Source organism: Eschrichtius robustus, chromosome 4 (assembly GCF_028021215.1).
Source record: "Eschrichtius robustus isolate mEscRob2 chromosome 4, mEscRob2.pri, whole genome shotgun sequence".
Classification (NCBI taxonomy): domain Eukaryota; kingdom Metazoa; phylum Chordata; class Mammalia; order Artiodactyla; family Eschrichtiidae; genus Eschrichtius; species Eschrichtius robustus.
The window spans coordinates 42,193,853-42,208,429 of NC_090827.1; the positions used below are offsets into that span (position 1 = coordinate 42,193,853).

At 48.7% G+C, this 14,577-nt stretch overlaps 1 protein-coding gene across 5 annotated transcripts in view; it reads right to left on the bottom strand.

The window, feature by feature from the left end:
* GATB (glutamyl-tRNA amidotransferase subunit B) overlaps nucleotides 1-14,577 on the bottom strand; it is a 93,890-nt gene that overhangs the window by 32,389 nt on the left and 46,924 nt on the right. For all 5 annotated transcript variants that reach the window (XR_011073903.1, XR_011073902.1, XM_068542627.1 and 2 more), the window contains 2 exons: nucleotides 13,465-13,654; nucleotides 1,937-2,070 (listed from right to left, as the gene is read on the bottom strand). Coding sequence is in view for 3 of the 5 variants with exons in the window: in XM_068542627.1 (XP_068398728.1) it covers nucleotides 1,937-2,070; nucleotides 13,465-13,654 (324 nt within the window). In the remaining 2 variants the exon portion in view is untranslated. The remainder of the gene's footprint in view (nucleotides 1-1,936; nucleotides 2,071-13,464; nucleotides 13,655-14,577) is intronic.

Here is a 14,577-nt window from a genome sequence, read left to right on the forward strand (position 1 = left end):
ACGGACACTAGGGGCCCACGGGCGCCGTGTGTTTTCCTCTCAAAAACCCTTGGAGGCAGGCACTATCACTGTCATTTACAGGTATGGCACTGAGGGTGACTCATCCAAGGTCACGGCTGGTAAGAAGCCACGTGAGGAGGTGAAACAGAGCCACGTGGCCACGCTGGTACCTGTGCATACACACTGCGAGCAAGAGGCCGAACATGAAGCCAGCATCGCACAGGGGTAACTTCTCTGAACAGACGACTCTTTGGACTCATGTATCAGTCAGCACGCGCCTGTCTCCCCGGCTCTGCTTCCCCGTGGCCGTGGGCGCTGCTGCAGCAACGACGCTCCCCCAGACCAGCTGGGCCCCGCCACCTGCCTGTGTGTCCCTGATGCACACCCGCTGCTCGTTCTCTCCTTCCTGACACTCTCCTTTTCTCTGGCTCCTGCGACACCCATGCTCCTGGTTCTCCCCCTCCTTCTCTGCCCATGCTCCTTGGGTAGTCCAGGGAGTCTCAGGCCCGGTCACACGGTATCCTCCCCGACAGCTCTCACCCGCTCCAACGGCTTCCAGTACCGTCTACACATCGCTGAGTCCACGATCCGCTTACGCTGGACCGTGCACTGCCTTCCCCGAGATGCCACGCTCGGGCTCCCCTCGAGCCGCGTGCACACGCTGCTCTCCACGCCTGGAGCGCATGCTGGACTTGGTCTGCTGGGCCCCGCTCACCCTTCACTCAGCAGGGAGCTCAGCTCTTCTCTCCCCCTTCTCAGGGCACCCAACTCGCTGCTTTGTAAGGACCACGGGGACCGCGTCTGTCTCGCGGACCGGCTTTCCCCACGCTCAGCACAGAACTCAGCCTAGGGCAGAGTCTCAATGAACACGTGCTGAGTTTTGAACAAGTGAGAACTCTGGGATTTACACTCCCAGACGTCTCCCAGCAGATGCAGGCCCATATATCTGACTGCCTATCAGTCACCCCACGAGGGGGACGTCTGTCCCACAGGCAACTCAAACCCTGCGTGTCCAAAAGGAACATGGCACCCTCCCCACCCGTCCCTCTTCCTTTACCTCCCACCAGGTGGAAAGGCCCCACTCCATCTCACCCCACTGCCCACGTGAGGGAGGTGCAAGTCGTGTGGGGTTGAGATCACTGACCTCACCTTGCTCCACCGCACTCGGGCCCAGGCACCGGGAGTTTCGCACGGGCGCGCCTGCAAGAGGTGCCCAACTGGGCTTCCCACCTCGGCTCCATCTTCCATCCCATCCCCCCAGAGGGAAACTGGAGCGAGCGTGCGCTCTCAGGCCTTTGACAGCTGCTGACAAAGGCGTGTGAAGCCCCCCGGGTGACCCTGCCTATCCCTGCAGCTCCCTTGCTCCCTCCCGAGCACCCTGGAGCGTCTGGGCCTTCTGAGCCCACCACGCCTCTTGTCTCTGAGTGTCACACAATCGCATCTATGGTCCAGAATGCTCGGAACCCTCCCTCCACTTGGCAACTCCTCAGGGCTTGGTCTCTGAGGGAACCTCACTCTCCCTCCTGAGGGAAAGCTTGGTTGACGCCCCAGCCTCGGTGCAGGTCCCCTTTCTGTGCATTCGTGGTGGCCTGAACACACCTGCGATGCAACGGGATCGTACTGAGCTGACTGTCTGCTTTCTTACAGTCTGGATGCCCTGCAGATAGGAAACTCCTCATCTTACTCATCTGTAGGCCCCCAGCCCAGCACAGTACAAAGGACAGCATGGACGGTCAGAGATCGGAATAAATGAGCTTTCAGATGTGAAGGGGATGGCGGAGAGCTTTAGACTCTGACATTCACAAGGGATGTCTGTGTCTCGTCAGGAGATCCTGAGGGGGAAGAAGGAGGGCAGAACACCAGCCCTGCCCTGTGTCAACTGCTTCTGGACATAGAGTTCACCACAAAGGAAAATGAGCCCCCAGACCCCACTCACCTCTCACTGACGGCAAGGTTCTGTTGCTTTAAAAAGCCCAGAAAAGTGTTGAGGACCCAACTAGTCACTTTTTTTGGCTCTGCCCTAGTTTCTTTTATCACATTTTGGAAGAACTCCAGTAGGCCAACTTCATTCTGTAAAGAAAAAGAAAATGATATAAAGCCTCCAAAAAATGAAAGATCAGCATTCTGAAACTGTCACCCTCTGCAGCCCTGAGACATCTACTGGTACTTCCCCAAACACAGAGATGTCACCAGAAAATTCTGATCACTTTCAGTAAATAGCAAGTATTCTACTACTTCTACTACTGTCACCATGCATTTATACAGCATTCTGTCAAAGGAATGAACACACTGCAGAGAGCCTGGACTTTGTGGACCAGAGGATGATGAAACCCGACATCCCCTGAACGCATTCGCCCTCTCAGTGTCAGCCATGGGTACCCTACCCTACAACCTTTATCCTTGAGCAGCATGTCTAGCCTGAGTTTACCGTCCTGTCGCTTTCCAGGCCTGTCTTCTCCTATAAGTCCTAGCGATGGCTAGAAAAAGAAGGTAAGAAAAGCAGCAGATCAAGATGGAACAGACAGAATATTCTACCTCTGAAAAATCAAAAGTGGATGGTAACTGTGCTCATCTTCACATCTTCCCCAGAGGGGACAGAGGCGGTTTGCACATGTTTTCAAAATGAGGAAGAACACAGGCACGTGACCCACTTAGACCACGTGATGGGTAGAGGGTGGTGCCAGGCCTTTGAGCAGCGGGAGGCCCAGCTGATCCTGGCTCTCATTGCGCTCTGTGAAAACAATCACCTGGGTTGGCTCATCAAGCAGACGTGCTTGAAGAAGCCCCTACTGTTCCTCCCCCTCTGGACCGCCAACTCTGTGAGTCAGAGGCCACGCTGCCCGTTCTCCCTGTGACCTGAGCTCCGTCAGTGCTGGGTCATGGCAGCTGCCTGCTTAGCATCGATGGCTGAATCAACGTCTCCCATCGCCTTGTGTTTTCTTAAAAAAAAATCACATGTGAATGCTCACCCTTTATCATACCATGTTCACCTTTAAATATTGGAATTGCCACAATTATGCCTAAGAGTAACCCCCAAGGCACTCACTGAGTTATACACTACATTGCCTGCTCAGATGGATTTGGCAAAACCAAGAAATTTGGCTAAGCCCACCCCTTGTTTTTCAATGAGGAAAATAAAAACATGTTCCACCCACATCTGGGAGGCTGAAGTTTCCAAATGCATTTTAAATAGTAGGTTTCCCCTACCTGCTGAAATTCAAGTCAAACCACACTTTCCTTAAAATATTCCTTTTTAACTTTATACTGCAGGTAAGGCTCTCACCCTCGCCCCTTTCAGAGAACCTTCATTAACCAAAAGAACATTCTGGAAAAATACGATACTGGGAAGAAGCGAGACACACTAACAAAAGTGCTCTCAATGTTTCATTATTGTAGATGCTGTAGTATACACACAGGCACACAGCTGCTAAAATAGAAATTCCGTAAGAAAACAAAAACAAAAACAAACTACGTGCCCTTTATAACAGTTGCATTCTCTGGTGACAAGCCTACTGAATAATCCCATAATCATCTCTTGAATCTCTTTTCAAGCTGATGGTATTATTCTGCTCATGCTAACCCAGGGCAAAGGCCACCTCAGCAGCCAACGCTTGACTACAGATAAAGGCAAACCCAGGCAGCATGAAGAGAAAGTTCTGTTTAACTTATGGAAAAGTATTCAAACTTCCACATCGGCACACAAACCACTGGAGAGGGAGAAAACCCGCTACCGGCCCAAATCAGATAAGCAGGATTCCCTTTGTTCTAACCCAGAGAGGCTGGCCTGCTGGTGAAAAGAGCTGTCAGGAGGAGGACTCTGCCTTGCCGAGGAAAGGTTTTCTAAATCCACCTAGAAATATTGCACTTGAACTCACAGGCCTGGCTGAGTTGCTGGGACGTGATGAGTATCTATTCCTCTACCCTTGGGTGGCTTTTTTGTTGGATGGATAACATGGCAAGTCAGATTTCTGTTTGTCTTTTCATGTCAGTGCTGTGAGGCAGCCTCTCCGAGCTGGAACTGTGCTTCACTGGGGGATATGTGGGTTCAGTACACAATCTGCAGTGGACGGGAAAGTCTGCGATCGTGACAGGGCGAGCTGTGGGCAGCGGGGCTGCAGGAGGCCGAGCTGCCACCGCCCGGAGAATGACAGATGGACGCAAAGTCACACATGGGCTGCCCGCTCGGGCTCGTTACATCAGAAGCCCGCTTACCAAGAAAAAAACACACAGCATTCTAGGTAAGGCCTTCTTCGTTTTTCTGTGAGATTGGCAACTGCTAATAAGCTTGGTCCAGATCTCAGAGGTCCCTGTGAACGTGGCCGCGCAGCCACCTGGTTTTCTCAGGAAAACAATGGACCAGTTAATTCCCTTACATGAAAACCATATTATGAGCAACGCCGGGGAATTCCCTGGCAGTCCAGTGGTTAGGACTCTGCACTTTCATTGCCAAGGGCATGGGTTCAATCCCTAGTCGAGGAACTAATATCCCACAAGCCGCGTGGTGCAGCCAAAAAAAAAAAAGAGCAACGCAGAAAGGCCACTGCATTAGGGGACCCTTAACGTCCTTCTCAGAGGCAACAAGCCAGCACTAATCTATCCCACATCAGACAGAGCTGAACCTTAAGCTACACAGGGAGTCAAGCCTCCCAGCCGACTATGTCTCAAACTGCTCCTTCAAGAGATAGCCCAAGTGGCACGGACAATTGGTCCTGGCTTTTGTGTAACACCAGACACTATTCACAGCTCTGCGACTAACTGGGAAGCATCCTTTTCACATTTTAATCAAATTTCCCAAAGCATCCCATGACACCCAGAGCCAATGCCAGGCCAGCCTCTTGGATGCAGACACGAACCCTCCACTGCCAGTGGGTCTGTCCGCTGGTCACTGCTGGGGTGAGGCAAGGCAGAGGGGTCACCTCCCCTTCCCTGCTGCTTTGGGAAGGAACCTGACCCACGCCTGCATCAGGGCCTAAAGCCAGGTGCCCCGTAGCCAACTTTCCCAGCCTACCTTCAGAGGTGACCAAATGCCAGAAGACTTGCTGCAAGAGAATGACGGCTGATTTCTCAACTGCCATTCCTGTCCTAAGTCACACACCCTGGGAATCTGATGATAGGGCAGGATGAGGCTGGACTATATTTAGAAGGAGAATGAAACCCGATAGAGACAGCTGCCCCGTGGCAGACTCGGAGAAGAAAAAGGCCACAGAGCACACATTGTGGGACAGCTGGTTATGTGGCAGCGAGTGACCCGTCAGCTATGGGGACCCTGGCTTTATTGCCTGAATACCTGCTACACGAGGATCAGCGGCCAGCCCTGCGTGGGAAGGGGGTGGGGACGGCAGGGGGACGGCATGTGGCTACTGCTGCTGCTAATGATGTTAATAGTAGTTCCAACAGCAACAATAATGGGTGCTTTCTCTACATTAACTCATCCAGGGCCACCACCGACTCTGTGGGCGAGGTACTAGTGGAATTCTCTTTTACAGGTGGGGACGCTTTGAGCACTGACTTGCTTGAGGTCCCACGGCGAGAAAACAGTAGAGCTGGGGCTCTGCAGCCTGTGCTCTCACCCTCTGGTTTCCGCTGCCGCTGACGAAGGACAGTCACACCCTCGCCTTCCTGGGGACTGAAACTGAGCACCCGCCAGGGCCGGGCACAACACGAGGCAACTTGCACATCCAAAGAACGCACTTCCCCACCACTTGCATTATTTTGAGAGCTGCCAGCTGTTCAAAGGTTCTTAACATACTAAAAATGTAGCAAAGGCCCTCAGCAATTAGCTTAGAAATTAGGAAGAGAAAATGGCGAGTTCAGGTGCTGCCGTCGCCAACGTACACCTAGAGCACGTGGTGCTCTCCGCTGCGGCTGACACACACCGGTTCCCAGGTCGGGGCGGGGGGGGGGGGGCGGGGAAACGGTGGCACCCCCCTTACAGGGCTTCCGGGGTGCCAGGAGGGCGGCCGGAGCGCCCCCGGGGCCTCTCTCCTGCGTCCCTCCACCCCCCTCCCCAGAGAAGTCAAGGAGCGCGCCTGCATGAGTGCTGCCCGATTCTGCAGCATCCCTGACACTGCAGAACAAACCCTGTTGTCACTCACGTAGTTTCGGCGTCAAGCACATGGTATTTCGTCGCACTCTGGCTCCTCCGATGCGGGTGACTCACGCACGAGGTTATACCTAACTGGGCAGGTCGTGCTGTGGGGGGGAGTGGCTGACAGCTCGGGGGACCCCGTACCTGCAACTGAGAAACAGCGGCTCCGCCCGGGCCGCGCTCTTAGGAGCCACGAGGAGTCGCCCTGCGGAGGGAGGTACCCACAGGGACCGCGCCACGGGAAGAGGGCCCGGCATCTGCACGTCGACGGGAGCTCTGTGCTACCCCATCACTCCTGGGTCTAATTCTTCTTACAAGGTGAGAAGAAAAAGAACTCGGACCCAACAACTTTGTGAAACATGGCCCTGAAGATAACATCACTGCTAGTGTTGGGGTGGAAATGTAAATTAGGTGATAGGAAGTCCCTAAGAGGGACGGCCATGGGAGGGACTGGGGCGGGAGGCGGGGTCTACGCTGTGAACGGAGCCTCCCTCTGCTTTTCACGGAAACAAGGAGGGGCTGTGGAAATCCTTCAGGGAGAGAGAAGGAAAACAAAAGACTCACCCAGAGGATTCATCAGTGGGGAAAAACAAAAGGTAGTTAATTGGTGGTGTGAGGCTGGCATAGGAAACGGCACTCTCCACCGAGCGTGTGGAGGAAGCTGGAATCCTGAACCATCACTGCCACTTTCAAGCGGCTCTGAAACTGGCTCAAGACACCAAGCGTATGCTCTTTAGTCTGACTCAAGGAATACATGATTAGATGAGTCTACAGTCCTGTTCTGGTCCCCACAATTTCCACCTCTGGGTCACGTTCCCAGAGAGCTTGGGAGCCCCTAAAATCTGAGCGAAACTCCGGTCCCATCAATTTCACTTGTGCTCTGTTCCCAGCAAAGCCAGGAAGCACACACCTCTGAGTTGGACTCGGGGAGCGTTCTCACTGACCCCTGTCTTAGACGCATGGAAATGAGTCTACATTCTCCGTGATGCATTCATTCACTCCAGGAGAGACGTTGAGAGAAACCAATTTGAGAGGAGGACTTTCCCTTGGACAATCAAAATCCAAATAATTCAGGTAATAAAAGTTGACAGCAGACAGGCGTAATCAAAGACTGCGAGAATCGGACACTAAGAGGATGTTGTCAAGAAATCAATTCTGATGGTAATCACACTTCAGTGAGCCTAAAACCACTGCTGTCAAAATGGTCCCGACACGGACGAAACCTGTGTTACTCAGCTGCAGCTTTCTGTTAACTGTCCCCAAAAGGAAACCTGTCTCCTGTATAGACAGGAAATGAGGCTTTGGGATGGGTTGGGGACAGAGCCCCTGAGAGTCCCCAAGGCTGGCGCTCAGGACTGCACCCTGCAGTGGGCAGGTGCCTGGGTCCAGAGGGGCCTCACCTCTGAAAGCCCCTTGTCTCTTGCACCTGAAGTGAATGAACTGTGGGTTTTGCGGGAGTCAAGTTAGAAGACGCACCTTTTGATTCGACTTGATCAGAACAACACATTGGTTATTTTTTCAGTGCACAGACTGTGAAAGCACCCTTAAGCTGACGAGCACTGGGGGCAATTTCATAAAATGAAGAGTAAAATCGATTTTGAAAAGTGCATGAAGCTGAAATATGGTGAGCGATGGTGTTGACCAAATGGATTTTCCTTCAGCCATGGTTACACGGTGAGTCCTTTGCTCCTCAATAAGTCTGGGCGGTTAAAAGCAGTCAATAAGGTTCAGTTGCTTTTTTAACTATCAGCTTTAAAGTAGTATTACCTATGGGAAATACAGATATCTATCACGGGAAATTATTTTATAGGCAATTCATCCAGACAGAAAACCAGGCCATTTCAAGGTAACAAGAGACCCAGAGCAAAACTCTTGGAAAACAATCCATTCGACAACCAACCATCATCATGATATCCTTTCTGTTTCTTTGTTCCTCGGAGACATCGTACCCTTTTCCATGATGCCAGAAACAAAAGATTATGACTTTAAATGGGGAATAACCAGCTGGGCAAAGGAATTTGTTCAAATAAGACCACATATCTTGAGGCTGCACACAAAGACGGACAGACACATAGCAGCAGAAGTCACTGGCTCAGAGGGTAATCACATCTCCCTACAGTCTCACAGGAGCCATACTGCATTTTTCCTAAAGTTCTGCCCTGCGTGGCTCCTGATATGTTAGCAGCTGTCTGGTGCTCTTTTACCCTGGCAGCATGTTCTTGGGAGTCTGGTCGGTTGTATGTAGATTTTTTAGATTCCGTGAAGATGCTGCCTGTCACCTTCGGGGTAAGTGACTCGTTCCCCTCCTCTTTCCTCTGGGGAGGGAACAGCTTCAGGCACCTTCTCAGAGTCCCCCCAGCTCCTCAGTGCCAGAGGTGAGATCTGGAATCAAGAGTGTCTGTCTCAGGACTTCCTGGCGGTCCAGTGGTTAGGACTTTGCCTTCCAATGCAGGGGGCGCAGGTTCAATCCCTGGTCAGGGAGCTAAGATCCCACGTGCCTCGGGGCCAAAAACCCAAAACATAAAGCAGAGGCAATATTGTAACAAATTCAATAAAGACTTTAAAAATGGTCCATATCAAAAAAAAAATCTTTAAAAAAAAGAAAGAGTGCCTGTCTCAACTTGTGTTGCCAAGGCAGAGGGGGGAGTGGGGGAGGGACGGAATGGGAGTTTGGGATTAGCAGATGCAAACTATTACATACAGACTGGATGGATAACATGGGCCTATAGCACAGGGAGCTATATTCAATGTCCTGGGATAAACCATAATGGAAAATAATATAAAAAAGAATGTACATATGTGTATAACTGAGTCAGTTTGCTGTACAGCAGAAATTAACACAACATTGTAAATCAACTATATGTCAGGAAAAAAAAAAAAAAAAAGAGCGTCTGTCTCTTAGTCAGTGTGTTAACCCACTGCCCTGCAGGGCTCCTCAGGAGAGTTAAACACAACACAGAAAAGATAAAGCTCTTACATCTGACAACGGCATAGGGCACTGTGGTGGGTACAGCGGGCTCTCAAGAAACACTGAATTGAGGCTGCTATGTAATTCCTCCACTAAACCTCCCACGACAGATGACACTGAAATCTGTCCACTGAATTCATACACAGCCAGCCACCCTGTGAGCTCAGATGCATTCTTACCAAGTGCATGATACGAGGCACTGGGCAAAATCATCCCACAAAACCTACAAACCCCACGCACTATGTGCTGGCCCTTCTCAATGATTCCGTCAGAAGGGGCCAAGTACCTAAGGCAGAAAGTCGAAGAAACAAAATAAATAAAACTGCAGAGAAGAGCTTACATTTCTTTCCTCTGACTTAAATTTTCTACTTGGAAAATGAATAAAATTTCTGCTTTTCATTGGAGTTGACTGATTTTCACTAAATTTAGTAGACAGCACCTTTTATGTTTATTTATAGGGCAGGCTGGTATCTTAAAAACCCAGAGGTGTAGGCAAAAGTTTTAAATAGACTAATTTCTATGGCTCTGTTTCATGAAGCATCAGTGGGGCTAGATAAAGCATTAATATCCACAAAAGTAAACATTCTGTTTTCTCTGTTAGGTGAGTCAAAACAGCAATGAACTTGAAACATTATTTCCATTTGGCCTTGTGGCACATTGTATGTGCCAGCAGGCAGAAACGCTTGGAAGTAAAGAGTCTGGGCCCTGAAGTCAGCTCCCTCACAGGCCTGACGAAGTCACTCAGTGTCTTTACACTCAACCACTCAACCACAGATGTGATGTTTCCTCACCGGGAAAATGGGGAGATGGATGGTACCGACAGCAGGGGGTGCTGGGAGGATGGATTAGAAAGTGGTCTGCTGTGAACCGCAGAACCTGCTGTTAGCCAACAGCCTCGACTCTGTGCTGCCTATCAAGCCAATGACAACAATTCGTTTGCATTCCGAGTCCAGCAAAGCAAGGTTTAGGAAGAGATGCCCCCAAAGAAAACACCTTGGATTACCTACTAAGAAAAACATACCTGCATATAACCTTGACTGTTCTCATAATTAATCCTGGATACACTGACTCAGAGAAGAACTTGCTATGCTTCTGCTACTACAATCTCTCAGTTTTCAAAATCCTAATGCCGTGATCTCAGCTTCCGTATGTCCATTCCATAATCCATACAAATGAGGTCAGAAATCAAGGGAGTCTGACACAAGATAGGGAGGAAAGGTTAGCTCACTAGGTTGAAGTTTCAGGTGGGACATGATACTTTCCATGAGGCCAGAGGAAGAAATAGTCATACAGGTTACCTGTTCGGAGGGGATTATCAGACGGGTTTAAGAGATGAAATCAGAATGCAGATATTTAATGTCCTAAAAAAACCAGTTCAGAAAAGAAGAGTCAGAGAGACCAAGTGACCTGCAGCCGGTCACGGCACGTGAGGTTAAGGCGGAAACCCCAGGCTTCTCCCCCAGAGCTCAAGGTACACAGGTACCACCCTGTGATTTGCTGGGCTGTCAAAAGGGTGGTTTATGTATCTGACCTTTGGAAACAGGGATGCTTTATCAGGAACGCTGCTTCTCCCAGGACTTTCACGAGTACTGTGACAGTACCCTATTCAGCCACTTACCTGTCCATCCGTTCACTGATGCCTACTGTGTGCCAGACTTTGTGGTGAATGCTAAGATAGACCTATATTAGTTTTGTAAATGCCAAGGAGAAATGATCAATACGCAATTCAGCGCTCACCACACAGTAGGACGACAAGATAAACTAAAGACTAGAGTTGTACAACAAAGGAAAGATAGCCCATATTTTATAGCAACTATAAATGGAGTACAACCTTGAAAAATTGTGAATCACTATATTGTACACACCTGTAACTTATATATTGTATATCAACTATACTTCAATTAAAAAAAATTAAAGACTAGAGTTAAGTTCTGAAGTTTTTTAAAATCATTTGTGGGTATGGCCCGTGTGGGGTGGGTATGTGCTTAATGTTTAATTTAGTAAGTGACCCAAAGGCAGGAGCGGGGACTCGCTCTGCAGAGCAGACCTCCACCACGGCTACTGATTTAATGAATACTCCTGGGCACTCTTTAAATTGAAAGAGAGTTCATCAGATTTGTGCATCTGCCCTTCTCGGCAATCTGTTGTGTTTCTGAGGAAGGCAGGAAAAAACGTGAACAGACCATTTTCGGGTATGTTATGAGTAACTCAGCTTCCAGTGATTATCAAGTCATCAAGGGCTCAGGATGCCTAATTTCAGGAAAAAAAATTTGTCTGAATCATCCTCTTTCCATTCCTACTAAGTTCTCTTCTCAACCGTCTTGAAAATTTCAAGTACTAGCCATTAAAAGAAAAAGAAAAAACCGAAATGAGTCACCTAATACATTATCTGCAAGCTATAAAGATAAGCATATTTTTAGTATATCCAAAAAAATAAGTCCCTATAAAAGTGGCTCAAAAACCACCTCCTTCTTGAGAGTTTTCCCCTCTGTTCCATCAAGGTAGTCACTACCTCCTCTGGGCTCCCAGCCTACCTCACACATCTATCTAGTGCAGTCTGCCCTGGGGGCTGGTTAGTTGTAGTGTCATCTATACATATTCCTGGAAAGCAAACAAACAGAAAAGAGAGTCACTGTCACTGTCTCAGTACCTGCTACACAGGAGACGCTAATAAAAGTGCTGTACTGAAGAGATCAAAAGTAAGTTTCCCTAAACAGGGCCTTAAACTATGAAAACAGAGACTCACTCAGTTGTCACCCTCGGCAATCATCTATCCGATACCTCCTAGGCTGTGGCACTTGAAGGTCACGGGAGCAGAGCCTGGGACACAGACACAAGTGCGAATGTGTCTCTGCCTCAGAGAACTTGCTGGAGGTGAGGGTACTATCTCTGGGGCTGAGAAGCCTCGGTCTGTGTCCTCCCATCCCTTATTTAATTTGGTAAATCCGTTATGAAACGCAGGACTGGAATTTAGCATTTAGTACTGAGTCTGAAGTTTATTTCAGGTGGGCTGGAAAGTCAAGATGGTGGGGAAGATGTGTAAGACTAAAACTCAGGTTTCTTAAATCAACTGAGGAACAGGCCGTGAGTTGCCAGAGGTTTCAGGTTAAGAGGTGTTCTGAACAAGAAGCTCACTAACTGATTCCTACAAAGAGTTGGCATTCAGCACTGCTGATGTGCTAATCTGCACCGAGTAACAGAGCGAGAGGATGAAACCATCCTTGCCCTCAAGGCACTGAATGAAATACACTAACAAAGAATTAAAATACAGTGACATAATCACCTCAGAGGTGTGAATAAGATACAACAGCAGCCCATGGGAGGCGGTGAGCAACTCTGCCTAAAGCATGAGAAAATAACCCATCATGTCTAATCACTGGTGGTGAAAGAGGGTTCACGTGCATCTCGTACAGAACACCTATTAACCAGAAAGCCTGTTAGGATTCGTGTGTTTTTCCAAGGTCGATCTAACAAAACTGAGTTTTGTATACTCTGGATACTTTTCAAATGAGCTGATCTATGGATGATAAAGAGAGACTCATTCATTCAACAAGCATTCGCTCGCCTACCTTGTACCAGAAATGGCCCGGTTTTGTTATTGAAGTGTATACATATATATACAAATATGAATATTCTAACATCCCTACGGAGTTATTATCGGTCAATTACAATGCAAAAGCCCAGAGTTTCCAGGGATTCTGCGCTCCGCATGATGAGTGTGGCAGACACCTCATCCCCGAGAGATGCAGCAGAGAAACTTTCCACATCCTCCCTGACAGACAAGCAGAAGACAGCTGTGACGAAATGCCACTCTCCCGGACGCTGTGTCACTTTAATGTTGCCGTGACAAAGGAAACTGCAAAGCCCAACGGCCCTGGAAAGGATGGAAATCCCTGAGCACATCTACACGGTGTCAGATTCTTAACAGCCCCTTCAGATGCATCCTCCAAGGACCAATACTTTTAGTCATAGTTTTCAGCATTTCATGTGGAATAAATGTTTCTTCTACAACTGGTAAAACAACTGGCTGGCTTTTTGAGAACCCCACTTCCTGCCAGACCCTGTCATGGTTCAATACTGCCAGACATCTAGAAAGCCTATACATTGAGTTCCTTTTGCCCTGCAGACGCAAGGGAGAACAATCATCCATAACATCTGGACTGTCTTCAAGAAGCCTCCACGGCCGCTGTGAGCAGCTCTTCGTGTCTACACACAAGAAATGACTGACACGAGAGCCTGCCTCATCTTCTGGTTTTCGGAGGAGCATTTACCATAAAGGCTGGTGAGGAAGGTTAGCGCGCCTGGTTCTACGGTACAGCTGAAGGCATGGGCTGCTGCACCTAGAGCCCCCTGAAGAGCATCGCCCCCCGCTGGGCTGGGCTGATTGCAGCCTCTGATCAGTACCCACCAGCAAGGCAAAGCTGTGCTCCGGCAGCATCCCGTACTGTCGCACGAGCTTCTCCCGGGTCACGCGGGGCAGCTCGGGAAGCCGCTCCCGGAGCTGGTCGATGTCGATCACCTGCTGTGGGTCTGCGCCAGTGGGCAGGGACCCCGAGTCGTAGAGCAGCAGCGGGGGCAGGTTGGGCTCCGGCATGAACCTGGCACACAGAGGAGATGGCATGACTGAGTATTCGGTTTAGCTGGAAGAAACAAACCTATCGTCAGTATGAAAGTTTGTGTCTGGATGCCATGTTACTTGCAAATATTTTCCAACATCCCATAATATCAAGTCTCCTAGTTTTCCAGGAACTAGTCCTTGTACAAGTGTAAGGTCAAATTGACCAAATCCACCACTTTCTATGCTTAAACGAGCATTAAGTGAAAAAGGCACAGCACCGTGTTGATGCCACACTGTGGTTTACAATTGTGGATAAAGTATATATTCATAAAGACATAGGCTGGAAAAAATAGGACCAAATGAGAACAATTTACTTTTTAGGGAGAAAGATTATAAATTTTAAAATATTTTTAGCAGCATTTGTGTAACAGATGAAAAGTCAAAGAAAAAGAAAACTTTCTTTCTTGAGAAGTGCAAGAAATAAATGGATTTTGCCTAAATAAAATGTAGAAGCTAGGGGAGAGGGAGGAATGAATAAGGGGAGTATAAGGGATTTTTAGGGCAGTGAAATTATTCTGTATGACACTTTAATGGTGGCTACATGTCATTATACATCTGGCAAAACCCACAGAATGGACAACATAAAGCACAAACCCTAATGTAAACTATGGACTTTACTTAATAATAAGGTATCAATATTGGTTCATTAATTTTAACCAATGTACCACACTACACACTAATGCAAGATGTTATCAGAGGAAACTCTGTGTGAGTGTGTGTGGGGGGTGGGGGGATACAAGACATACCAAGGAGTATATGGGAACTCTGTAACCTCCACTCAGTTCTGCTGTAAACCTAAAACTGCTCTAAAAAAGTCAACTAATTTTTAAAAAAATGTGGAAGCCGCACCGCCGCATATGCTCTTGTGAAATAAAGATGTCCTTCCCTCTGTTCTGTTCTAGC